At 59.1% G+C, this 24915-nt stretch overlaps 2 protein-coding genes and 1 long non-coding RNA gene across 10 annotated transcripts in view; 1 reads left to right on the forward strand and 2 right to left on the reverse strand.

Moving 5' to 3' along the window:
* Positions 1 to 1500: 1500 nt before the first annotated feature.
* Positions 1501 to 7370, reverse strand: CDC42EP2 (CDC42 effector protein 2). Of its 2 annotated transcripts, XM_004478589.5 has the most exons (3): positions 7294 to 7348; positions 3087 to 3163; positions 1501 to 2965 (listed from the first exon to the last, which is right to left on the reverse strand). In XM_004478589.5, the coding sequence occupies exon 3, from the start codon at positions 2675 to 2677 to the stop codon at positions 2033 to 2035; it is 645 nt and encodes a 214-aa protein (XP_004478646.1). In that variant the 5' UTR covers positions 2678 to 2965; positions 3087 to 3163; positions 7294 to 7348; the 3' UTR covers positions 1501 to 2032. The 2 variants fall into 2 exon arrangements, with proteins under 2 accessions (XP_004478646.1, XP_004478645.1); XM_004478588.3 differs by lacking the exon at positions 3087 to 3163 and having other exon boundaries at positions 7294 to 7370.
* Positions 7371 to 12742: 5372 nt separating this feature from the next.
* Positions 12743 to 17372, forward strand: LOC101434459 (uncharacterized). Of its 7 annotated transcripts, XR_011649885.1 has the most exons (5): positions 12822 to 13243; positions 13766 to 15214; positions 15588 to 16475; positions 16706 to 16810; positions 16903 to 17372. It is a non-coding gene; the product is annotated as an uncharacterized lncRNA (long non-coding RNA). The 7 variants fall into 7 exon arrangements; XR_009187501.2 differs by having other exon boundaries at positions 12821 to 13243; positions 16706 to 17372; XR_011649883.1 differs by having other exon boundaries at positions 15588 to 15755; positions 16311 to 17372.
* The window catches only part of POLA2 (DNA polymerase alpha 2, accessory subunit), a 31189-nt gene continuing 22402 nt past the window's right edge, over positions 16129 to 24915 (reverse strand). The window contains exons 14-18 of the mRNA XM_004478587.5: positions 22464 to 22572; positions 22159 to 22265; positions 21294 to 21353; positions 20921 to 21047; positions 16129 to 20140 (exon numbers count right to left, since the gene is read on the reverse strand). Of these exons, the coding sequence (XP_004478644.2) occupies positions 19991 to 20140; positions 20921 to 21047; positions 21294 to 21353; positions 22159 to 22265; positions 22464 to 22572 (553 nt within the window). The 3' untranslated portion in view covers positions 16129 to 19990. The remainder of the gene's footprint in view (positions 20141 to 20920; positions 21048 to 21293; positions 21354 to 22158; positions 22266 to 22463; positions 22573 to 24915) is intronic.

The raw sequence follows: 24915 nt of genomic DNA on the forward strand, positions 1-24915 counted from the left end.
AAAAAAAGAGCTGGGAGCAGATGTGGCTCAAGCAGTTGGGCACCCACCTCCCACACAGGAGGTCCTGGGTTTGGTGCCCAGTGCCTCCTAAAGAAAGAAAGAAACAGACAATGAGCAGATAACGAAAAGACAAGGGAGCATCTCGGGGGGTGGGGGGGGTTGAGATTAAAAACAAAAAGTTCCGTGGGCTAAGCAAGACAGCTCCTGGTCAAATGCATCGTCAACAGTGTGTCTCTGCCACAGGGACTGGAGACCACAAAGGCTGGGGTGCGTGGGGAGTCTGGGATTTGCAGGGCCACAGGATGGAGAGAACAGCCTGGGAGGGGTCAAGAGGGGGACCACAGAGACCTACCCTGGCCCCTGAACACGAAGCCGCGCCGTACACGTCCCCATGGCCCAGCCCTCCCCGGCATGTCTGCAGCGGCTTCCTCCTCCCTGCTCTTTGGTTCCTCCTACACGCGGCCTGCATGGTGACCTGAAACCTAGCACCTCTCTCCTGCTTAAAATCCTTCTGCAGCTCCCCAGTGCCTCAGCTGCAGCCTCGCAAGCCATACTCCCAAGCCATACTCCTGTAAGCTGACGCCAACCTGTCTCTCCACCTTCAAAGTCCTGCCTTTCCTGAGCCCCAGGTTCTTTTGTCACACCCACAAACCATTTTCGAATACCTCCTGGGGCAATTACTAAACATCATTTCTACTTTTCCTAACGACCCTGTGAGGTGGGTATCATGGGCTTCATTTCACAGATGGGGAAACTGAGTCTCACACAGGCTGGGCCAGATGCCAGGTGGCACTCAGAGGTCCATCTTTTTGCTGCATGGCGCCTCCTGTCGTTCACCCCGTGCCTCTGCCTAAGCGTGAGCCTCAGTGCAGCACCCTCAGGCCTGACCCCAGATCACGTCTGATGCCTAAGGCGCTGGCCCTGCTCCGGCCCTCCTGATCACAGCGCTTTCTCCACGGTGGACCCCACTGTTGAAAACCATCTTGTTTATACAGATTTCCCCTCCTCCTGCCCCACTGGAGTGTTGAGCCCTGAGAGAGCTGGGGCCAGGTCTGTCTTGTGTCCCCAGCACCCGGCGCCCAGCCGAGGACACTGTGGATGTTCAACAAGCAGCTGCTGACTGCCTGGCACCTCTGGTCAACGTCAGACCCCCCAGCCACACGCGTCCCTCCTGTGCTCCCTGAGCCCTCTGAGTCGGAGAAGCTGCAGGGTACATCGTTACCCCTGGGTCTCTCCCAGCTAACCCCCGCCGCTGCCTGCGCAGGGATGGACCTGCCCCTCCCGCCTTCAGCTCCGGATTGGACCGATTTGTGTGAGCAGCCAGAGCTGGGTGTGTGGTTGGTTCCTGCTTTGTTCTCACCACGAGCTCAGAATCTGGAAGAATCTTCCTAAGGGCCACAGGGGCCTCTGGGCCGGGGTCTCCCCCAGGGCAAGCCCACGGCTGGCAGAGACCGGCCGAGCTTCCGGAGGAAGCTGGGACAAGCGCACAGTGAGCAGGGCCACCAGCAGCAGCAAGCTTTATTGCAGTCAGAATCCCCAGACGGATGGGAAGAGACCGAGGCAGGACACCCCACTACCGGTGCCACACCCACCATCCAGGACAGGGGTCCAAGGTCGGGAACAACCTGCGCAGCCCAAGCCCTCTGGCTGGCTGTGCTCTGCCTCTCCCCTCACTCCCGTCAGGGCACCCCATGGGGCTGGGGCAGAAGGGAGGAGAGGAGGGCTCGTTTCAGCAGAGCCTTCATCCAAGGGGTCCGAGGGAAGGAGCAGCAGCTGGCGGTGGGGTCCACGGGTCCTGAGGGGCCCACCCCTCCTGCACGTGTCCTTGGTGAGTTCTTAGGGGGAAGCAATGAGGCGTCCTTTGCCCATGGGCTAAGGATAGGAGGGAGGGAAACCAGGGCTCAGAATGAGAAATCACCAGCAGCGACCACGCAGGTAGACTCTGGGGTCCCGACTCCCAGGACAGGGCTGTGCCCGCGCGCTGCTGCCAACATGCACCTGGGCCTGCAGGCCCAGCCGGCCAGCCACGGCCCTATGTGGGGATCTGCACGCGGGCCAGGTCCTGGTCCATGATCTGCAGGACGTCATCCAGGATGGAAGGCCCCAGGTCCACGTGCAGGGAGAGCAGGGAGCTGGCGTGGGACAGGAAGGGCTCCTCGGCCTCCGACTCGGGGGTCAGCCCATGGTGGGCCAAGGCAGGCTCCGGAGTCCTCCAGATGTCCACACTCCCTGCCTCCTGCGGGGAGGGCTGTGGCGAGGGCTGAGGGGTCTCCAGGTGCAGGCGAGGGGGCTTGGGTGGGGCCTGGGCAGTGGGCAGGGTGAGGGCCTGGGGCCCCCCGATGACCGGGAGGGAGATGGCATTCTTGAGCAGAGGGGACAGCCCATCAGGGAGCTCCCGCCCACACACCGTGGCCATGCGGGTGAACTCGAAGGGGAGCTCGAAGGCGCCGTCCTCCTCGGGCCCCTGTTCCGCCGTCCCCGGCAGCAGGTGGAACTTGCCCTGCAGGAAGGAGATGTCGCCGAACATGTCACCGCCGCCGCCGCTGCCGATGTGAATGGTATGGCGGAAGTCGCCCAGCGGCGGGCTGATCATGTCAGAGGACAGCAGGTCCCGCAGCTTCTCCTTCTTGCCCTTGCGGCTGCCGCGCTTCAGGTAGATGGGCACCTTGGTGGACATGGTGACCTCAGCTCCCCGCCACGAGCCCTCACCCCCTCACCAGCAACACCGGCCACCGGGGAGAGTCAGGCTCCAGAACTTGCCAAAGGTCTAAAGATTAGAGTGCAGGGTGTGACTTAGAAAAAGAATGATCAAAGATCAACAGGGAAGTCAGAGGAGTGAGATAAGGTCACTTTCTTTCAAAGCCTTGAAAACTTGTTTCTGGAAACTGGAAGCAGAAAGGTGGGGCTCTGGTAGCAGCAAGTTCTTTCCAGTTTTTCCCCAGTCAGGGGCTGCAGCTGCTGTACTCTGAAACATAAAGGGTCAAAGTCAGGGACTGCAGGATAGGTTAGAAGCCTCCATCTCATTTCTGGGCCCCCATGTCCAAGCCGGGCCGCCATCCTTTGGGGGAGCCCTGCTCCTTACTTACAGACTCACTGCATCAGGGAGCCTGGACCACCAGCACCAACCTCCTCCCTTGGTGTGGGGAAACTGAGGCCAGGGAACCTGCGTGCAAGGCCCAAAGTCACACACAAAGTCCTTGCTCAGGACTCTGCCCTTGTCTGCTCCTCACTGTTGCCCAGGGGCTCCCCCCACCCTGACCTCCAATGCACATCCACTGGGCCCCACGACATGGCAAGTGCTAAATCGAGGATGGGGAGGGAGTCTCATATATTTGTCTCAGTTCCTTTGACTGATGACAGCGATCTCATAACCTTGCTCCCGCCAGGCCTGGCGCAGACCAGACCCACAGCAGGGGGTGGGTAAACTGAGCCAAATGATGGCACCTCCTGTTTGGCCCAATCACACCCTACCTGGAAGTGAGGCTCACTTTCTCAGAGTTCCTTTTTCTCCTCTGGGTCATGAGTTCCTGGTGGGCAGAGTCTAATCCCATTTCTCTCCCTCCTCCCTGCCCCAGCCCCCAAGGGGATGGTGGAGTGGGGAGTACAGATGTCTTTGGGGGTGCTGCTCTGGGCCTGGCCCTTTGAAGACCCATCTCATTTCATCCCCCTCCCCCCCCCACCCCCTCCTGCTATTAGCCCCATTTTAACTTCAGAACCAACTTCAGAATGGTGCAGCCACTGTGGAAAACGGTGTGGCGGGTCCTCAAAACGTTACACACAGAATGACCACGTGGCTCTGTGATTCTCCTCCAAGGTATATGCCCAAAGAACTGAGAGCGGGGGCTCGGGTACAGGGCACGCAGGGGCACAACAGCCATATTCACAACAGCCGAAAGGCCACCCGCAGATGACGGGATCCGCACAAGGTGGTACATGCACACAGTAATGAAAAGGAATGAAGTCCCAGTACCTGCTACAGTGTGCGGGAACCTTGGATGCAGACTGGTGGTTGATGGGGGCTTCAGGGAGGAGGGCAGGAGGAAAAATTGCTAATGGCAAAGGGGTTTGACTTTGGAGTGTTGGAAACGTTTGGGAACTAGACTGAAGCGTTAGTTGAACACATTCTGAACGTATAAAGTAATCCTGAATTGTTCACTTTAAATGGTGAATTTTATGTGACTCATCTCTAAGTTTTTTTTTTTAATAGAGTGATAAAAATTTTGGAAGAATTCCCAAAAGATACTGTAGTTGGAGAGAGGCAAAGTTCAAAATCATCGAAGTGATCCAATTTATTTAAAGCATTGATTAGCCGCCTCGCGCCCCTTCCCCGTGTATACATGTGTATCTACTTACACACACACACAGGTGCCTATAGGAGAAGATGGCAGGTGAGCACCAGGGGGCCATCTGGGCTACCTGGACTGGGTGGGGGCAGGGATGGGGTTTGGGACCTGGATAAAACCCACCTGCAATATTTGGTCCCAATACTATAAAACTGCATGTGAGTATGACACATATAAATATGAAAGGACAGTCACCCAACTGTTGACAATGGTTGTCTCCAAGTGGTGACTTTTACAAGCTCATATTGTTTATGCACAGCTGTTATTTATGTAATCGGGGAAAACAGAGCGACTTTCAATGTGGGAAAAATAAATACAACACGGAGGGGTGTAATGCTGGTTTGACAGGGAAAAAAGCGAACAGATCAAGGACTCCCACCAGTTCTGGAGCCCCACACCTGTGAGCCCAGATGGAGAATGAGAGCACATCAAAAACCAAAAGGGCCAAGCAAGAGGCTCTCTCTGCCCAGAGGAGCCCGCACCAAATCTTGGAGTGTTATTTCCATCCTCTCCCATTTCTCAGCAAGCTCTGTTCTTTTCCTGATTTCCCAATAAATTCTTTTTACTGGTCTAAAAAAAAAGGCCAAGAAGGAAACTCTTCTGACACTACCCAGTGGGTAAGGGCGGGGCTGGGACTCAAGCCAGGTGAGCCCACCCCTCCCACCGCCCCACAGGCCGCACAGGGCCGAGCAGGTGGGAACTGGCCCAGGAGAGGCCTGCACAGCCGGCAGGAAGGTGTCTGCCCTGCTTCTCTACCCTGGGCAGGGTGAGGGTGCCGGTACCCAACGGAAGGGGATCCGGGGACTGAGGCCAGAGGAGCAGGGAGGAGGCAGGAGGAGCAGCGCTCCCCCCCCCTCCAACCCAGGCCCCCATCAGGAAGCCCCACCCCAGGACCGGACACTGGAGGTCAGTCACACTGAGCCACAAAGGCCGGTCATTGTGCCCCTCCCAGGGCACCTGCAGCTTAACTGGAAACAAAGGAATGACTCTCCTGGGGAAGAATTCCAGCTAAAGCTTGGAAGGAGGGGGGGGTGACCTGAGGGCTTGGAATTGCACCATTCACTCCTCTTGCAGACATTCACCTGTGCCCACCCTGCCAGCCCTGGGGCATGCTAACAATCCTCAAACCTGTCCCCTGGTCAGGCGAGAAGTCCTGGGGTGGCACTTTCTGCCTTTCCACTCCTGGAGAGGGGGGCTGACCAGTGGGATTTGTCCAGAAGCCTGGGCCAGGCACACCCCCCCACTCATCACGCAGGGGCGCCAGGATAGGCTGAGCGTTTCCACAGCAGATCGGGCGTCCCTGACAGCTGTCTCCTTTGAGCCAGATGCACCCGCCCAATTCCAGATGCTGGGAGCATGGGGGGGGGGGGGGGGGAGGGCGAGGCCTGCATCAGCCCCTGGGGGAAAGCTGGGTGGTGTAACTATCAAGCCCCAAGTATTCAGATTTGGCAACCTCAAAACCCCACACAGGCGGTTTCCCATTCTAAAGTTCACAGCAGCAGCGCAGCACCGACCTCGGGAGCCTTGGGTAACTTGGCTGAGGTCACCCAATTAACATGTGGAAGCGTGGGCACTGGTTCCCAGCCTGGTTGCCCCGGCTCCCACCTCCATCCAAATCCTAGCCCTTGTCCCCCCCACCGCCTGCAAGTGTCTGCAGCTAGGAGAATGGGTCCTCCGTCGGGACAAGTTTGGGGAGCCGGTGGGAGGAGCTGCTGGCAGCCACTGCAACTCTCCCGGCTTGCCCGGGAAGGGAGCCCTGGGCCTTCCTCAGAGAAACTGACTTCCCGGAGGCAGAGCCGTCCTGCCTGGAGGAATATTAGGCCATCACCTCCAGGAGCGTTGATCAGGCGACACACCTTGAATCCAGCTCCACTGGGGACTCATTCTGTGACCTTGGACAAGACATCCCTCCGGTCTTGGCCTCACCTTGCCTCCCTCTATAAATGGGGCTGACAGTCAAGCCACCGCCAGCGCGCTGCTGGGAACCCCACGGCCACATGGCAAAGTGAGCGCCGCGGTGGAAGGGAAGGGGTCAGCGAGTCACCGTCAGCTCGGCCTGGCAAAAACCGTAGGCTCTTCTCAAATACTGTGCTTCTCCCGGGGCAGTGCCCCCGAACAAGACGGAAAACGAACGGCCCCTGACGCCGGGGGGCCTGCCTGCCTCGTCCCGCCCGCCCCAACGTCGCCCGCACCGAGACCCCTTGCGGGCCGCGGGGCTGAGCGGCGCGGGGCTCGGGGGCCGCTAGGTGGCGCGCGCTCCCGCCATCGCCGCGCGTCCAGGGCGCACGGGGGTCCCCAGCGCGCCTCGGACTCCAGCAGGCGCCCCCGAGATGCTGCGCGTTCGAGGACCAGCTGGGGACGGTCTGCAGCAACTTCTTCTCTTTGGGGGGGCGGGGTCTGGCCTCGCAATCAGATAATGGGGGGGTGGCACAGGGGGCGGTTGGGGGTCCCTGCCCCTCTCCTGGCTCTGGGAGGCGCCTCCCCGAGCTTTCCCGCCTGGGCGAGGTCCGAGTGTCCGCTGGGCGCGGAGCCAGCGCTCGGGCTGGCGGGCCCCCGCCGCTCCCTCGGTGCGGCTCCTCCGGCCCGGCTGGGTGCCGGCGCCCACCCCTCCCCGCCCCCTGCCTGGGTGCCGCCTGCCCAGCCCGGATCCGATTCGGGGCACTGGGCGGCCGCGGCTAAAGATAGGAGGACAGCTCAGTCGTCGGCTAAAAATACAGCCCCCACCCAGGCAGCGGCGCAGGGCGGCGGGGGGCGCTCCGGGGCCCAGCGGGGGAGGGGGCCCAGCGGGGAAGGGGGCCCGGGGCCAGGGAGTCGGGCCTGGGGGGCGCGGAGCCGGGGGAGCGCGGGGGGCGCCCGCGAAGGGACCTGGGCGGAGGTGAGACGGCGACCAGCTGGGCGCGGCGCGGGGGGACGGGTCCCGCGGGGGCCCCGGAGCCCGGCCCGGACTCACCGAGAGGCGCGCGGGCGGCGGCGGGCGCAGGAGCTGCGGGCCTGGACCGCGGCGCGGCGGGACCCACCCGGGCGGCGGACTCGCCCTCGAGGCCCCGCCCCCGGCCCCCGGGGCCAATGCCGACGCCGCGCGGGCCAGGCCCCGCCCCGGCCCCGCCCCGGGCCCCGCCCCGGGCTCCCCCTCTGCACACGCGCCTTCCCGGGGGTCCCCGCCGGGCTCGAGGGGCTGCGGGAGGGGCGGCGTCGGGGGCCGGGGCCAGACTCCGCAGACCCCGGCTGTGCCCGTCTGAGCCCAAACCTTCGGTTCCAGAAGGCCGGGGCGGGGAGCGGCGGCGGAATTCGCCCAGAGATCTTGGACGCGTTTCCTCCCGCGAGGGCCGGGTGCGGGGGAGGCTCGGGCGAAAGTGCGCTCGGACATTCCTGACGGCATGAATGAGGCCTCGGAGGCGTCCCGGCTAATCCATCGCCAACTTCCGAGAGCACTGAGGACTTTCCCGCCCCTAGAGAAGGGGTCGGGGAGAGTGAACCTGGCGGAGTGCGCGGGCTGCGTGGCCCCGGCGCCCCAATATTTGCTGTCGGGCTAGAAGGCTTCCGGGGCGGGGTGGGCCCCTGGCCTTGATTCATTCACCAGAAGAAAGTTTTCTGGAAGCCTGCTCTGACGGGCGGCTGTGCGTGGTGCCCCGGATGGAGGGCGGCTGTGCGTGGTGCCCCGGATGGAGGGCGGCTGTGCGTGGTGCCCCGGATGGACGGAGGAAGCGCGCCTTCGCCCCGTTCTTTGATTCAACAGCTATTTGTTGAGCACCCACTAGGTGCCAGGTGCCATTCTTGTCCCTGGAGATTCAGCCCCCTCTGGATTGGGGTCGACAGTCCAGTGAAGGGAGATGGAGGGCACCCGAGACCCCAACTCCACCTGTGACGCCTTGCCGGTGGGTCAGTCCCAAAAGTGAGGCAGAGGAAGGACCTGGATAGTGAGGGGGCGGGGCTCGCTTTCCAGACCCACAGCTGTGACAGTACAGTGTGACCAGGATGGTGACAGACCGGGCCGGGGAGCAGGAAGGTGTCCTGAACCAGCTGGGCAGGAAGGATGCTGGGGGAGGGGGTGAGCCAAGCCAGGAGGGAGGGCAGGGTGGGGAGAGGAGGCTCGAGGGGGGCAGAGGCATGCCCGCCACCCTCGCACATCCACATCTTAACCGTGGCAAAGGGGAATTAAGGTTGCTAATCAGCTGGCCTTAAAAACAAGGAAGTCATCCTGGGTTATCCGAGTGGGCGCAATGACATCACAAGGGTCTGAAAAATAGACGAGGGAGGCAGAAGAGAGGCGGAGAAAGAGATGAAAGTGGATGGTGGCAGAATGGCCAGAGAGATGGTGTGTGGCTGACTTTGAAGATGGAGAAGGGGCCACGGGCCGAGCAATGCAGGCGGCCTCTAGAAGCCGGAAAGGGCCAGCACATGGCTTCTCCACTGAGCCTCCAGAAGGGGATGCGGCCGTGCTGACACCTCGATTTTAGCCCAGTGAAACTTGTGTCTAACTTCTAACTTACAGACTGTGAGATAATAGATTTGTGCTGTTCTATGCCACCAAGGTTGTGGTAATTTGTTATAGCAGCAACAGGAAACTAATACAGGACGGTTTCAGGTTTTAACCGTGAGTAATCCCCCCGGCTGACAGCTCTGTGGCCACAGGCAAAGGGCAGTCCCTTCCCGAGCCTCCTTGCCTGTAAACTGGGTTAATAGCTCCTTCCTCACCAGGTCACCCGAGGCCCAAACAAGACAAGGGACTTGTGTTTTGTTAAAGGGAATACACAACCGGCCGGCAGCCCAGGATTTCATGGGAACATTACAAAGGGGCTTTGGGGACGGCCACCTGTCCTGGAGGACCCTAATGACAAAGCCATTTGAGTCTCTCAGGGTACTGTTTTAAGCTCACCTGCCATCGTCCAGAGCTTGGGGCACTTAAAAAACCTGCAGAGAAGGAGGAATTTGTGCCAGGCCATGGGGTCTGCGCTTGCCCAGCCCCGTCTCTGTGAACCTGGGGGGGGGACGGGGCCGTGCATGCCCCCCCGTTTGCAGGTGAAGTCATGCCGCTTGGCTGGGGAGGCCACACGGACGTGGGGGAGGCCTGCTCGGCGCGCAGGCTCCTCGCGGGGCTGTGCAATGGACGGAGTCCCCGCTCACACGCCGGGCCGCGGGAGCCCCGCGGTTCCTGAGCCTTTATCTAACAGGAGTTCATTTACTAGATTTGGCTGCTTTAAAATTTTTTTTATAGTGGTAACATAGCCAATATAACGTTTCCCTTTTTAATGGCTGTCAACGATACTCTTCAGTATCGTCTACAATATTGTGATACCGTCACCACCATCTATTACCAACTTTGTCATCAGCTCCAACTCTGTTGTAGCCATAACAATAACTCCCTAAAATGGACTTTTTTGGGCAACTTCTCAGGCAGTGCGCAAGGTCTGGGGGTGGGCACGAGGCTGGGGTCCCAGCTGCGGGAATGGGCAGCGTGTCCTGCGCTTCTGACGGTGCCTACTTCCTCTGCCCAGCGTGACCCAAGAGACCCTCAGGTCCAGCACCCACCACCCAGGCTGGGTGCCCCCCTGCCCCCGACGGGCCCTCACTGTCCACTGGAAGCGGTTCCCGGACAGGCTGATGGCTGAGGGCGCAGACTTGGAAGGGCACTTGGGAAGGGTTTGGGGCAGGGCAGGCGACGAAGGCGAAACACCCGGCACGGGTTCCTCAGCCTCCTCCTCAGCCTGGAGCTCTCCCAGGACCTGCCCTGACCCCAGCCGGGCCCTCTCCGCCCCGCGTCTGCCTCCCCCCACCGCCACCACCTTCCTCTGACTCAGCCCTTCCTTCCCCTCCTGGCCTCTTCTTCCTGGAAATCCGCCTTGCCAGTAATCCCAGCCCCCAGAGGCCCGCGGGGCTGGAGGTGGAAGCCCCCTCCCCTAGGCTGGCGGGGAGGATGGAGGACCCCAGGCCGCCCCACCCCCGACTCTATGGGCCCACGCGCCCTGGGAAGCAGGTGGGCTGAGGAGGGCCCGGAGCAGGTCTGGGGACCGAGAATCCCAGGGAAGGGCCGTGATGTCTCGGGGGGGCGGCCAGGGGAGGCGCTGAGAGGAGACCCGTTCTCTGAGGGCACCCAGCTGCCCCCTCCCTGGGCCCCCGGGCAGCAGGCGGTGGGGTGGGCGCTCCAGCCACCCCTGGGAAGCCTCCCGGCCCCGGCCTGGGCTCACCCTCCAGGGCCCTGCGGGCTGGATTCTTCCGTGATGGTTTCTGGTTTCCTTCCTCCCCTGGGCTCCTGCCAACCCCAGTGGGCTCCTCCCGCTCCTTGAGAGAACGTCCAAGGACCCGGAGCGGCCACAGGGCAGTGACTCGTGGGGTTACCCCCAGCCGACGCCCCTGCCCTGGACCCTTCCTGGGCGTGGGGAGGCAGCCCTTGGCTGGGGGGACTTTCCTTTAGGTTTGGATTTTGGCCCTGGGTTCGGACCTCGGGGGTTTCCAGAGTGGTGACATCCCCGTCCTAGCAGGGACTGGCCCAGGCACTTCCTCCTGGGGACCTCTGGGAACATCTAAGTCCCAAGCGGTCCTTTGGCCTAGGGTACACACTGTCACACTGCAGAGTCAGCAGAGACACTGTCACCATTTCCCACTCCTTCAAGGCACCTTGTCACTCGTGACTCATTCTGAAGCCCCTGGTTGCATTTCCCCTGTGCCTAAGGCTGTGAGAAGGCACAGATGACCAGGACCCGGCCTCAGCTCTCGGGACTCACAGAACCCCAAGGAGGGTGACGCGACAGATCCTAAAACAGCGCAATGTGTATTTGAGGGCAGAGGCTCTGACTCACCTCCGCAGACCCCAGACCAGCTTGGGGAGGCTCAGGGGCTGTGGATTGAATGAAGAACTGAAAACTGAAGAGAGGGGACTTTGCTCTGCGGGGGGTAGGGAGACAGAGGGAGAGTTCGGAAGGCTTCCAGGAAGAGGCAATGTTTGAGCGGGATATTAATGGATGAGTAGGAGTTTGCCAGGCAGAGAAGAAGAAGGACATGCCAGGGAGAGCAGGTAGAGGCCTGGCAAAGGTCAAGGCCAGGAGGACTGAGAGTGGGTTCATAGTGTGACCAGGAAACGAGATGTCCCTATGCCAGGGCACAGGGAGATGAGAAAGTCCAAAAGGGCAGTGGACGGGCCCTGTTTCCCCTGCCCTGCCTCCATCCCTCTGATTCTGCTGACAGCCCCTCCATTTTCTAGAGTCTCTACTGCGTGTGACCTCCCCCCTCAGATCTGGATGTGGTCTAGCCAACAGAAGTCACCGGGATGGTTTAGGACAGGCATGTGATGCTAGTGAGTCTCAGTCCTGAGACTTGCTGGGACTGTTGTTAGTGTAGTGAAAGGGGAAGGCGGCTGAGGCCGGCAGGCCGCACGGCGGGCAGGCCACATGGCGGGCAGGCCACATGGCGGGCAGGCCACATGGCTGGGAGACCCTGCCTGGAAACCTGCTCAGGGAGCTGCAAGACCCTGGCCTTGAGAATCTCATTTGGAAGGAGAGGGAAAGCTCCAGCTACACTCAAAAGGCCTCTCCATTGGCCCCTGAGAACTGACAGGTGGGGCAACCAATCAGAACAGCAAGCAGCTGGGGCCCCGCCCCCAACATTTTGGAAGGGGAGAAGGAAGGGCTTTAAAAGGCCTCACCCAGGACCCTGTGCGAACCACTCATCCTGCAGTTGCCCACGGCCAGGCCTCAGACCGTGGACTTTTCTCGTTTTGTTTCTTAATAAGCTCTTTACTCCCTTGCCTATCCTATGGCATGTCCTTAAATTCTTTTATGCCACATAAGCCAAAACCCAGAAGCCCAGAAACGCAGAACCACCTTAGTTTACAGATTCCAAAACCCAGCCCAGGGCTGCTGCTGATCAGCTGTTCCCCCTGGAGGAAGAGCCTGCCTAAGGATAAAGCCAAGGCAGAGAAATCAGAGCTGAAAGAAGGAATCTCAGTGACACTGCTGGTGCTCCTGGATCCAGCCATGCCTGAAGCAGACACCCATTATATGAGCCAGCAAATTCCTGTTTTTCCTTAATCTCATTGGGGTTGACTTTCTGTCACTTACCCCTGAGAATCTTGCCCATTACAGAGTTGCAAGCAGGAGGCAGCCCATGACTCAAGGCTCTGTCCAAAGGGGTGCAACATGACCTGAATTGCAGTTTTTGGTTGTTTAAATTTCTTTTTTGATGAGGTAATGCTTTTGTGTGGTTCAAAATTAAAAATTAATCAGAGGCAAAAAGTTGCTCTCTGGCCTCTTTCTCCTCCCCCTAGACAACCAGTGTTATCAGTTTCTTATAAACACTGCCAGAGATGTTCTTTGCATGTATAAGCGAAACCCTTCCTGCCTGTTTGCACAAATGGCGATATTTAGACAAGTACAGTGCCAAAGCACCACAGGCCCTCGGGAGGGTATGGGGGGGAGACTGGCCGCGTCGCTGTGCAGGGGGGGCAGCTCTGCAGGGGCCCCGAGAAACCTCCTTTATGGAGACGATTCAGGCTGCTTTGCATTTTGATTTTCTCAGTGGACATATTTTGGAGGGCCCTCCGGGTCAGGGTCTTGAGTCTGTCCTGGCTTTCGTGCCTCTGCAGCTGCATCGGATTCCAGCATGAGGGTGCAGTCGTTCCCACGCAGGTCTGGCAGATGGATGTCTAGATGTTCCCTCCTTCCCGCGTGTGTGGACACAGCTGGGACATAGATTCCTAGCTGTGGCTCTGGGGCCAAAGGGCGTGCCAGCCGTCGTTTTGTCAGCTCTTGCCGGCTTGCCCTTCTCCGATGCGCCAGGTACCAGCTTGCGCGCGCGCGGCAGGCCTGCTTCTCGTGGGCCTCCCCAGCCCTGGTTCTCCACCCTCTTGATTTCCGTCGGTCTGAAAGGAAAACCACGGTGAAGTCTCAATTTGTCTTTCTTGAATGGTAAGTCAGGCCGGACATCTTCTCCCAAGCTTGAGAGCCAGGTCTATTTCCTTTTCTTCGAATCTGCCAAAGGTGCCCAGGAAGGTCACTCCGGCAACTTCGGAGAGGAGGGGGCTGGGGGGAGACCAGACCAGTGGCTGGGGCTACTTTGGGGACTGTAGGTTCAGGAGAGATAGAACGCGGCTCTGAGCTGTGGCGGCGAGACCAGCCAGTAAAGGCCGGAGCTGGAGGTACTGAGGGTGCAAGGCTGGGGTTTGTGAAGGGCGGGCCACCAGGCCCAGCTCCAGGTTTACGAGGACGATGGGGGCACCAGGCGAGATGGAGGATTCTGGGGGTGTCACCCCAGGTGCCCACCCACCCCTCATCCATGGTGAAAAATGCCAATCTGATCGTGACAGGCCCCTGCTCACTCGTTTCTGGGGCCACGAGGCCTGGGCAGGGCCCCGCTGGCCTCTCCAGCCACCTCAACTCCCCCTGTGACACCCTCTGAGAAGCTCCGCAGCACGGTCCTCTCTGTCGCAGGGTCATGGGCGCCTTGTCACCACCGTTGCCTCCCTGGCGTGCGTGGCACCCAGGAGACGGCCAGCGGCTTCCAGTGAATGAACAGATGAATGGACAGCAGGACCTCAGAAGGGGACACGTAGGAGAGAGGAGTTAAGAAGTAAAAGAGCCGGGAGCGGGCCACCACCGTGACACACACCGCAGCAGCCCCTTGCGGCCTCCCCGGTGCTCCTCTCTCCTCCAGCTTGGTTCCGTCCTCAGCATTTCTCTCCGTCTGGCTTTCTAGAATGTTCACTGGTTCATGGTTGCTCTGTCGTCTCGCCCTGGCGTGGAAACTGGCAGGGTTTGGTCTAGTTTGTTCACCTCTACATCCCCCCCACAAGCCTCCGAGCTGAGGGGCTCCTGCCTCCCTCTCTCGGGAGAAGGCCCAGTCGTGTTCCACAGTGCTGCCCTACTAGGTGCCAAGCACTCCAGAGGGCCTGGGAGGCAGCAGTGGGCCCCACCGAGGCCCTGTCCCCGGGGACGTTCTGAGAGACCGGCTCCCAGGGAGGACGCTGGCCCTGCGGAGCCGCCGGCCGGAGGGCGGGAAGGTGCTCTCCGCATCTATAAGCGGGTTTAAACGCGCTTGCCCTTTCTTTCTTTTTTTTTTTTTTTAAGATTTATTTATTTATTTCTCTCCCCTCCTCCCCCACCCCGGTTGTCTGTTCTCTGTGTCTATTTGCTGTGTGTTCTTCTTTGTCTGCTTCTGTAGTCAATGGCATGGGAATCTGTGTCTCTTTTCGTTAAGTCATCTTGCTGTGTCAGCTCTCCGTGTGGGCGGCACCGTTCCTGGGCAGGCTGCACTTTCTTTCACTCTGGGCAGCTCTCCTTACGGGGAGCACTCTTTGTGCGTGGGGCTCCCCTGCATTGGGGTACCCCTGCATGGCACGGCACTTCTTGCGCGCATCAGCACTGCACATGGGCCAGCTGCACACGGGTCAAGGAGGCCCGGGGTTTGAACCACGGACCTCCCATGTGGTAGATGGACGCCCTAACCACTGGGCCAAGTCCTCTTCCCTTCCCCTTTCTTATAAAGCAGTCTATACACATGGTGAACGATTTCAAGCCGGGTGCACAGGCAGATAAGCCATGATTCCCCGAGTCCTTTGCATCGGCAGAGGCAGCCGCTGCTACCAGAAGTGTTCTAAGGGGCAGAAACCCTGAAGGGGCTGCAGTCTTCAGGGGAGAGGCCCGTGGGGCGCCTGCTGCAACCAGCCTGGGGCTCTGACGTCCTGAGGCCTCCCCAGCCCCTCTGCCCACGCTCCCCCAGTGAGCAGGGCCCAGTGCTGACGGCGTGGGTGTGGACTCCTCGCCCAGTGCTCCTCCGCTCACCAAGGAAGCCAGGAAGGCGGGGCCCGGTCCCTGCTGAGTGGGAGAGCCGCTGCCGCCAGCTGCCCGCTTCCCCCTCAGCTCCACGGAGGCCCAGCAAGGGTGAGGCCTGCTGACTCAGCCCTGGGGGGCTCCAGCTCCCTGCTCAGACCCTGGGAAGATCTGGGAGCGAGGGAGCCGGATGCAGGGGTCAGGGCCAGCGAGGTCACCGGGCGGCAGCTGTCCCTGAGACCTCCCGGGGGCCCCTAGGCCGGGAAGCTGCAGGGCCCAGCCATTAGGCGGGAGCTGAGCAGGAGGGTGGGTCCGGGTGGGAGGTCGGGGGGCAGCCCAGCACCTGGGGCCCGGGCAGAGGGAGCAGGGACGCATCCTGCCATTCGGGCACATAAGCCGAGGGCGGGGATGGTGGCTTCCCACGCCCAGCGGGTGTCAGCGCCACCCACTTCTCCTTCCTCTTCCTCCCCCACCCCCAAACCAGCCAGTCCCACCCATCACCCCATTGATTCTGCTCTGAATATCTTTGACCTCCAAGCACAAGCGTTGCCCAAAGTTTTCTCCATGGCCCCCGATGCACCCGACGACCAGCCTGCCACCACCTCCCTGTCCTGCAGCCACGACGGCGGGAGCTTCACGCGGAGACGCCCAGGTCAGCCTCTCCTGTCCCTGCCTCTCGCCAGGGTCCTGCTTCTGTTATCCCAACAGACCCGGTCACCCTCCCTGCCCCCCGAGTGCTCCCCTGGAGGACCGTCCTCCTCGCTGGTGGCCGAGTGTGACGGCGCGGCAGGGTGCAGAGTCTGCAGTTCAAATCCCAGCTCCCTTCTTCCTTAGACAGTGACTGGGCCCCCTGGAGCGGGTGAGCGGGGCTTCTCGGGAGCGCTGGAGAGGATCTCACCCATGAAAGTGCACACGGCAGGCCCCGGGGGTGCCCTCCCCCCCTCCCTGGGCTGGGTCCCCTGCCTCCAGCCAGGGAGGCTGTCCTGCTTCAGACCCTCGTCATTTTGGTTGCAAGTGAAGGAAAACTCAATTCAAACTGGTTTAAGGGGGGAAAAAATAGGATAAAAGTATGTGTGTGAGCAGATACTTGTGGCTCAATTCAGGCGGGAGGGCAGCCTCAGACCGGCTTGATGCCGGAGCACAAACAGTGCCACGTGGTGCTGGCTTCTCCCCTCTCCATCTCCTGGCTCTGCGTCCTCTGGTTTAGCCCCAAGCTCATCAAGGCAGTTTCCCCCTCATGGTGCAAAGATGGCTGCTGCAGTTCCGTCCTCGTGGCTGTGTCTTTTCTACCAGTTCCAGCAGAAGCCTTGGAGTCCCTGTTTGCACAGTCTCAGGTCGTGTCCGTCCCTGACCCATGGCTGAGGACAGCAAGGTGCAATGTGCTGCTCAGCTTAGGCAAGGGAGGGGCATGGTGAGGGTGGTACCCCACAGGAAAAAGGGGTACTGCTTCTACGGGACGGGCGTGGGTGCTGGGTGCCCTTGTCCTCTGATGGCCCCACAGTTCTCTGGTCCCCAGCCTCTCGCAGCTTCGCTCTGCCCTTCGCAGCCCAGCCCGTCCACTTCCCAGGCTGCGGGCTAAATCTTGTTCCCTCCCGACTCAAGGCCTTCAGTGAGCGCCTGGGGTTTACAGAGCAGGGCCTGGCTCCTCGGCTCCTCGGCAGCGCTTTCTAATCCTCCACAATCTGGCTCCAAAGCACGACATTCCAGGTCCATCACGTCTTTCCCTCCCTCCCTCTCTCATTCCCTCCCCTGCCCCTCCCTTCCTCCATAAATCTAAAGCCCCCACCCCCCACTCCCAGGCATATACCCAAGAAAACTGGAAATATATGTTCCCAGAAAAACTTGTACCTGAGTGTTCACAAGAGCCCAAAGCAGATGCCACTCAGATGCTCCTCATCTGATGAAGGAATAAACACAAGGTGCTCTAGCCATACAGCCAAAAAAGGACAGAAGAGCTGCTACAGGCTGCACCTGGTACACCTGATACGGGCTACACCCAGGACGGACGTGAAAACATCATGCGAAGTGAAAGAAACCCGGCCCAAAGGGCAGTATTGGATGACTTGATTAACGTGACATGTCCAGGACAGGCAAATCCACAGAGAGCAGATTGGTGGTTGGGGGTGGGAAGGCTGGGAGGTGGGGGGCGGGGGCAGGGGGAGCCACTGCTAATGGGTAAAATGTTTTTTTGTTGGGATGATTGCAAATGTTCGGGAATGAGTCGTGCTGTTTGCACAATAGTGAATGTACTAAAAGCCACTGAAACGTGCTTTAAAGGGGTGACGTTTATGCTGTGTGCATCATAGCTCAATAATGGTAAGAATACTCCTTACAAAACCACGGAAGCCCGCCACGCCAATGCCCCCTCCCCTCCCCTGCGCCCATCGGTCAAGGCCCTTCGAGCCCAGATGCTGCAGACCCGGGGCAGAGGGCCAGGGAGGCCGCTGGGCGCCAAACCAGGCCAGGCTCTCAGGTGGCCGGGTCACAGGGCCCAGGGTCAAGGGAGAGGAAATTTGTACCAAACAAAGGAATGAAAAAGTCAGCCCAAATGGCCGGTCCCCGCTTCAGGGGAAGGGCTGGGCTGGGCGACCCTCGGGGAGGTCAAGGGAAAGGAAACGCCGAGCCGAAGTGGCTGCAGAAGGCTGAGCAGGGGAGAGGCTCGAGCTTGACGTCACGGCCCTGCCCGCCCTCCACCCCCGGGGGCCCCCCACTGCCCAATTCCGTTCCTGGCGTCCCTGGGGTTCCCACGCATGGGAGCTGAGAGGGGCTTTTGTTCCCCTCGGCAGCACCCCCAGACCTTCCCAGGGACGAAGCTCGAGGCCGAAAGGGCAGCCGTGCTAGGACAGCGCGGGTGGAGTGAGGGTGGCTGGGGTGGCGCAGCGGGAGCGCAGGGACTGTTTCCTTCAGCACCACCTACTCGCCCTTGGGCTCACGTCTCAAGGACCTGGTGGGGTGCGGGGAAGGGGCTTACCCAAGGGGCCTGGAGGTAGCACCTGAGGCAGGTGGGTCCCGGCTTCCAGGTGCAGCCCAGCCTCCTCCACACCCACCCCCCTTCATTGCCAAGAGCCTCAGTTCAAAAGACGTGGCCCCAGGGCCAGCAGGAGCAAGAGGCCCCTGGGAGCTAAGGGGTGACACTCCAGGAAGCAGGGGGCACAGCTGAAGGGCGTCTAGGCACCGTCAGCGGTGAGGGCTTGGCCCTGGTTTCCTGCCAGGACCGAAAGGGAACTGTCTGGTGGCAGAGAGACTCGCGCCTGCCGGAGCCGCCTGCTCCCTGGGGTGCGCCTCACATCCTGCTTTCTTTCTGTTGGAGGGCTAGAGGCCTCTTCTGGCCCTCCCGGCTCGTTTCCAAGCCACACGACCTGTATCCAGGCAATGGGGCTCTTGCTCTCACGCTCGCCGAGCAGCGTGGCTCCCGGTCCGGCCGAGGCTCCAGCCACCGTCCACGCTCCAGGCCTGTACCACTCGCCCCGACCTGGAATCTTCTTCCTGTCACCGGCTCCCATCCCACTCGGCCTCCTCATCTGCCCAGGGGAAAGGGGGCTCTGTGCCTTGCGGGGAAAAACCAAGACAGTAGAGTTCACCACTCTTCTCTGGAAGCAACATGAAAATAACTGCCAAGTGCTGTGGCTCCCCCAGAGAGCCACATGTGGGCCCCACGATAAGAGCTGGGAGCTGGGGCTCACGGTCTCCTCCGGGACTGCGGCCTGCTAATCTTCCGGGCTGGGGCTCTCCAAGGTGGGGAGGGGCTAGTTTCTAGCTGATATTCAGCTGGACAGAAACAGAAATGATTCTTGAACTGGGGCAACATCCGGCTGTGGAAGGGGCGTGGGCTCTAGAAATGCTACATCCGGAGGCTGACAGGTCTTGAAGGAAAATCTGCTGTCCATGTGGGGGCTTGTTTTTCATTCTCGACTTGATAAGAAGTGTCAATAAAACAAAACAAAACTCCTTATGGTTTTCAGTGGAGACCAGTCAGCTCTGACGGTCTGATTCCATTTCAGTGTCAGAGGAGGTGGGGAGGCAAAGGCTGGCCTCTGTCGGCTTACCTACTTATCTCTGAGTCAAGGCGCAAGTATCAAGAACTCGGCCCTCCCTCGCGCCCATCTCTTGTGCCAACAGCTGGGGTTTTCTGGTCTTGGCTCTGGTGCGTGTGACAGGACAGCCTGCTGGCTTAGGGCAGAGACCCAAGATGCTAGGACGTGCAGGCATGGGGACATGTCGGGACCCCGTCCTTGTCCAAGGCTGCTGGGCAAGTTGGCGGTGTGGACATGACCAGGGAATTGAGTTTCAGAACAGCTCCATGGGGCCGCCCCCTCCAGATGGAGAGGGCAGGCTGGGGCCCAGCACAGGGGAGGCCTGGCCCGCGGCTGCTGCTCACCCCGCAGCCCGAGCTCTAGGGCCCGCGGGCCCCGCACGCCTCCTCAGCGGAGATGCCATCGGGGCCGGGCAAGCGGCCTTAGGAGCAACAGGGAGCTCCGAGGGCCTAGACAGACTGATGTGCTGCCTTCTTGGGGCACAGGTCAGGTAGGAGGCACTGTTTGTCCACTACTAGGAAAAATAAAGGAGGAAGAAAGATTACACTTAGAATTTAGTTTTATTTCTCCAAAAGCTGTTTCTGTATTTGATTCCGGTAGAAAATCTGGCCTTTTCTGAGTGTGGCGTGACATGGCCAGTTCACTTCTGCGCCCAGGCGTCGGTTAAGGAACCAGGGAGAAACTCAGCTCAGCCTCTGAGTCCAGCTGCACACGGTCTTGACAGCCGGCACCCCAGCAGCCGGCACCAGCTGCCGTCTCCCTCTCCCTGGCTCCGATCTTGTCAGAGGACTATCCTGGGGCCTTGGACATCCGCAAGGGCCTGGCCCGAAGGGGAGCGTGGAAGGACAGACTCTCAGATCCGGACCACCTGGGCAGCCACACATGGACTCTGCCTGCCCTCTGTGAGCACGGCCGGCCTCCTGAGGTAGAGAAGGCCAAAGGTGCCTCCCACCTGCCCTTTGGTGAGGCGCCCGGGGTTCACGCAGACGCAGCCAAGGACGTCCTGGGGAGAGAGAAGGAGACTGTGGGTTTGGAGAGGCCCTACATCAGCAGGAGACTGATCTCCCTCCATGAAAATACAGGAATTGTCTAACAGTTGGACCCCAAAGAGTGTTTTCTAAAATGGAAACACAGACAATCAAATACATTTTAAGTCAAATATGCCAACTTGAGTCTCTAAAACAGAACAAAGAATGAGATGATTTGGCAGGATTCGTCCAAACTGGGAGACAAATCTGATCTAGCTGTTTATTTTTTCCAGTGGTGGAAAAGAATTGCCCCTGAGGTGGAACTGGCTCTGGCTCAGCCAGAAGGCCCAGGCTGGGAGGAATCCTGGCGAGGCACCCAGGCGAGGCAGCCGGGCCTCAGAGTAGAAGCGAGCGGCTGGGGGATCAGGAGGACCGCACAGCTTCTGCCAAGTCTTCACCATCGAGCCCGCCCCGGGGTCATCAGAATTCAGTGGGCATGGGCAAGCGCGCAGCTGCGGAGTTCCCAGGCCCCCTACCAGGGCTGGGGGTGAGACCATTGCGGAGGGCTTCCCTGTGCCCTGAGCTGGCCCAGCACCGTCCTCGGGGCCCGGGGGCAGCGGGAAGGGGTACTGTTTGCTCAAGGCTTTTACTGGCATATTTGTTTTCTAGTCTTACCACCTCCCCGAAAGGAAGAGGGCCCCAGTGCTGGGTTGCGGAGGCCACTGCTCCAGCAGGAGTCCCACGAAGGGTGAGCGCCGGCTGACCTAGAAGGGCACGTTCCCCGACTTCTGAAAGAACGGACAGTTTAAACCTACCTTCACAAAATATCTCAGCTCTGATGGGACGATGAAGATGTCTGGGGTGACAGGCAGCTGTGCGTAGGCCAAGAAATGCTCATAGTCGATGGCCATGTCCTCCTGGGGTGGGTACAGCGGGTAGTAGCTGCGGAGAGGACAGAGGAGAACAGTCAGCAGCAGCTCACCCCCCTTCCCTCTGTCACTTATTTCCACGCAGCCTGCAGTCACCGACTCTTTTTTTCCTCTTTCTGTATTTGGGGGATGGAACTCCAGCTTATCAGCACAGGGTGACGCTCCCCAGGACTGGCCTCGAGAAAGCTCTCTCAGCCAGTTCTGTCAAAGTGCTGTGACCCCGAGGAACTCTCTTCACAATTCCACAGAGTGAGCTCACCTCCTCTGGGTCAGGATGTGCTTGAGTATTCGGCTGAATCTGTCTGAAGTTCCAGAAGAACTGGAGAAGGAACAAAAGCAAGAAATAGAACACTGAGCCTTCTTTTCCAGTTCTCGCTTCTCTTCAGGGAAGATGGAAGGATTTAAGACTGGAGAGACGCTAAATAGCCAAGGCCCAGTAACCAGAGGCATACAGCCCCCTGGGGAAGTTTGAAGACCCACCCACGGCAGCCATCTGCACCCACTGGGCTGCGATCGAGGAGGCCCGCCAGCCAGCACTGTAATACGCGAGAGCTGCACCGTCAGAAGGCAAGCGTGCAGCTGGGGTACCACATCTCAAACCTACGCCACAAGCGTGCGCCCAGCGCGCTCAACACGTGGACGGCTGCAAACATGCTTTCCCACCACCGACGGGGAAGAACCCAGCTGCCTGTCTACACTCAACGGATATGGCTGGGTGTGAGTCTCTGCAGAGCTGTGCCCTGTTCTGGTAGGGGAGAAAACCTTTCAAAGCAAATTCACACTTTATCGTCCACCAACAGCAACATGCCTCATAGTGTGGGGGGTAAAGAAAAGTCATATAGCAGAAAAGCAGGGGAACTTCTCTGGCTATAAATTGAGTGCAAAGATAGACCAGATGTGGTTCTTTGGGGTCTCAAACACTGTAGACGAGCAGAAACAGAAACGAATGCATCCCAGCACTGGCCACAGGCACAGGGAAACTCAGATGGCCAGCGGATTTGGCAGAAAAAGCCGCTAGGACTTGCTGGTCAAGACTGTGAGGCGCTACCTTGATTTCCTTGGCTGAGAAAAGAACCGGGATACGGAGAAACAGCTTGCTGGCCGGCCTGAGAGGCGCGTCTTACCTGTTGATCTCCTCGGCCCCCATGTGGAACAGCAGATCTGTGGACGTCAAGCCAAAGATCACTCCGCTCACGGAGAGGGTGCAGGGCTCCGACACGAACCGAACTCGCTAACACGAGAGGGATGAAGCAAACATTTGTACACCAAACCCAGAAACATCTTCCCCATGAAAGTGGGGGCTTTCCCAGGGCTGGGGAGGACCACCGATAAACAGGTCAGCTGCAGGCCATGCACGCTGCCAGACGGCAGCTCCACTCCACGTCAGGGACAGAGCTGGATTACCCGGGGCACGTTCTGACTCTGGTACCTCTTTGTCCTCTCGAGGCAGATCAGGGTGGCTGAAAGGCGGCTGTGGGTACACAGGCTCGTGGTGCACATCTCTCAGCGAGGGAACAAATACAAGGTGGGACCCAGAGCTATTTCATCAAAAAAATAAATAAACAAAGGAAAGAGAAAAATGAGTGCCGATGGGTTAGGACAGCTGGGCAACAGATTTAAAATGTCAAGAGCGTCACAAAACAAGACCTGACTTCCAGGGGAAAATTCCAGAATTGAACTATTCTGTGAAGAGAGATGCTGTCTCTCATGGGACACAGAGAATGAAAGACAGTTTGTTCTTTCACATTGGTCCTGACGAGGCTCAGATTGCCTGAGACACACTTTCTCGTTGCGTGGTGTGCCATGCCACCAGAGGAGGGCAGGGGGATGACTTTTCTTGGTTGGTCCACTAAAGGGGAGAAGAAACTGAGGTAGAGAAAGAAAGGAATTTGAATGAAAACACCACAGCCTCAGAGCCAGATTGGAAAGCCAAGTTCAGCCTCTCCACACCGTCTGAGGTAGAGCTGACGGGCATGCTTAGTCTTCCTGACACACTTAAAGCCAGAGGAAGCGAGGGACTCCTTCCCAGGGAGAGATCAGGCACGCCCATCCGACCCTGAGACTGCTTTAGTGTTCAGAAGATCAGACTGGAGCCTGCTGGATAAACAAATACCAGGCCATAGTTACTGGACAATGAAAGCACAAGCATTTTCAGAGGAATGGGGAAAATACCAGCAGCTTCTTCCGAGTCAACACACCCCTCCCCTCTTATGGAGGCAAATAACACACTCAGTTCTTACTCTGCAACCGACTGTCTTGTGGAAATGAAAGAATTATTTAGCAGCAATAGTAAAAGCACAGAGGAGAGCAGATGTTTCCTTTGATGGAGGCAGAGGGAGAATCTCTTGTGGTTACACCATGTAAGTGAAGAAAAAAGCTCTAATTTGAGGGGCCAACTGCTTATCTTGCCCAGCAACACAAGAGAAAAAAGGGAAAAAAATCTCGTTTCCTTGGTTCCCTCTGCTGTCCTTGGCAGAGGGGCCTACTATAAACCAAATAGGCGTGAAGTGTTACTTGGGGGCCATGTTGACAATCCACCAAGACTTCTCACTTCCAGCCCCCTCTATGGCTTAAAATGCTGTGCCCTCCCCAGACCCAGGTAGTAGCTGCTCTTCGTATCTGAGAAAGACGTTGGGATTGTCCTCTCCCTTATTCACTGCTTTGCCATGCTGGCTGAAAGTGTGCATCGAGACTTCTGCAACAGAAAAGCAGAATCTGTAATTTGTATTTCAGTCATAATCCTTTTGGCAGTGAAAAGCTCTCCCTAATTATCCACGCCCGCCAGTTCGGGGGCTAGAGCGTGGTGAACAGGTGCGGGGCCTTGTGAGGGGCAGTCTGCGCCCCCGCCCCTGAGGACTCACAGCCTGCAACAGATGCCCAGGGCTGAGGCGCAGCCGTCAAGGGACCGGCCGGGTTTCAGTCTAAGAGCTGGGAGAGCAATGGTTAAGGAGGAAGCAGCCTCCCTGCTTGTGCTTATAAACTGGCTGTCGGGGGAGAGATTGGAAAGAAAATTCCAACTATGCTGCCGCATTGCATAATTTCACACATCACGGCGGGAGGGGCCACGGGGAAGCAGGATGGGAACTCGGGCGGCTGGGCCAGGCTCCTCGAGGGAGGAGGCTTTCCTCCCTGGTTCTGACCTTCACTGGTAAATCAGCTCGTGTGCTGGATTTCTGACCTCTCAGAAGTGACAATCAATCCCCCACCCGCCCGCTCCTCTGCTTTTTGGGGAAGAGTGCAGCAGCTCGCCTCCGGGGCGCCCACTGGCTGCCATGAAGGTGCCTGGTGGTGCTGGGCCTCACCCCGGCGCAACAATGTCCGGTTGTTCTTTGTTTGTACCACTGCTGTCAACAGCACGTGGGGCGAGGGACCAGAACACAGAACCGACCTCACGGCGAAAGCGGCACAATCCCTGCCTGGCCCCGGGAGAGCAGCGGGCTGGCAAAACTGGGAACACCGGCCCGGCTGGCTCTCGAGGGGCGCTCTCCTGAAGAGCACTAGGCGCTCCCCGGGCAGGATGGGCTCGTCCAGGGTCAGGGCAAATCTGGGAAGCAAGAGGGAAGGCGTGATCTTCATCTGAGGATGGGGGCAGGAGGAGGGGACAGCTCGGCCACGGCAAAACTTGAGCCCCTGACTCCAGGGCGTGCTCTTAACCAGAGGCGGCTGCCCCCGTGCTGGGGACCAGAAGGTGGTATTACGACTCATCAACTCGGGGATGGGTTCTCGCGGGCAGAAGGTGGAAGGGTCTACATCTTGTCTGAAAAACCACCTCTGTTACACTTGTTTTTAAAAGCCTCAAGAATGGCTGTTTTTTTATAAGCGTGGCGACAGGGAGCAAATCCTGTGAGGAAAGGATCTATCAGCTATAACAGTTTCCTTCA

Source organism: Dasypus novemcinctus, chromosome 10 (assembly GCF_030445035.2).
Source record: "Dasypus novemcinctus isolate mDasNov1 chromosome 10, mDasNov1.1.hap2, whole genome shotgun sequence".
NCBI classification, from domain to species: Eukaryota; Metazoa; Chordata; class Mammalia; order Cingulata; family Dasypodidae; genus Dasypus; species Dasypus novemcinctus.

Bases quoted from the DNA above. Each gene is read 5' to 3' on its own strand.
- CDC42EP2 (XM_004478588.3), bottom strand. From the start codon at position 2,677: ATGTCCACCAAGGTGCCCATCTACCTGAAGCGCGGCAGCCGCAAGGGC.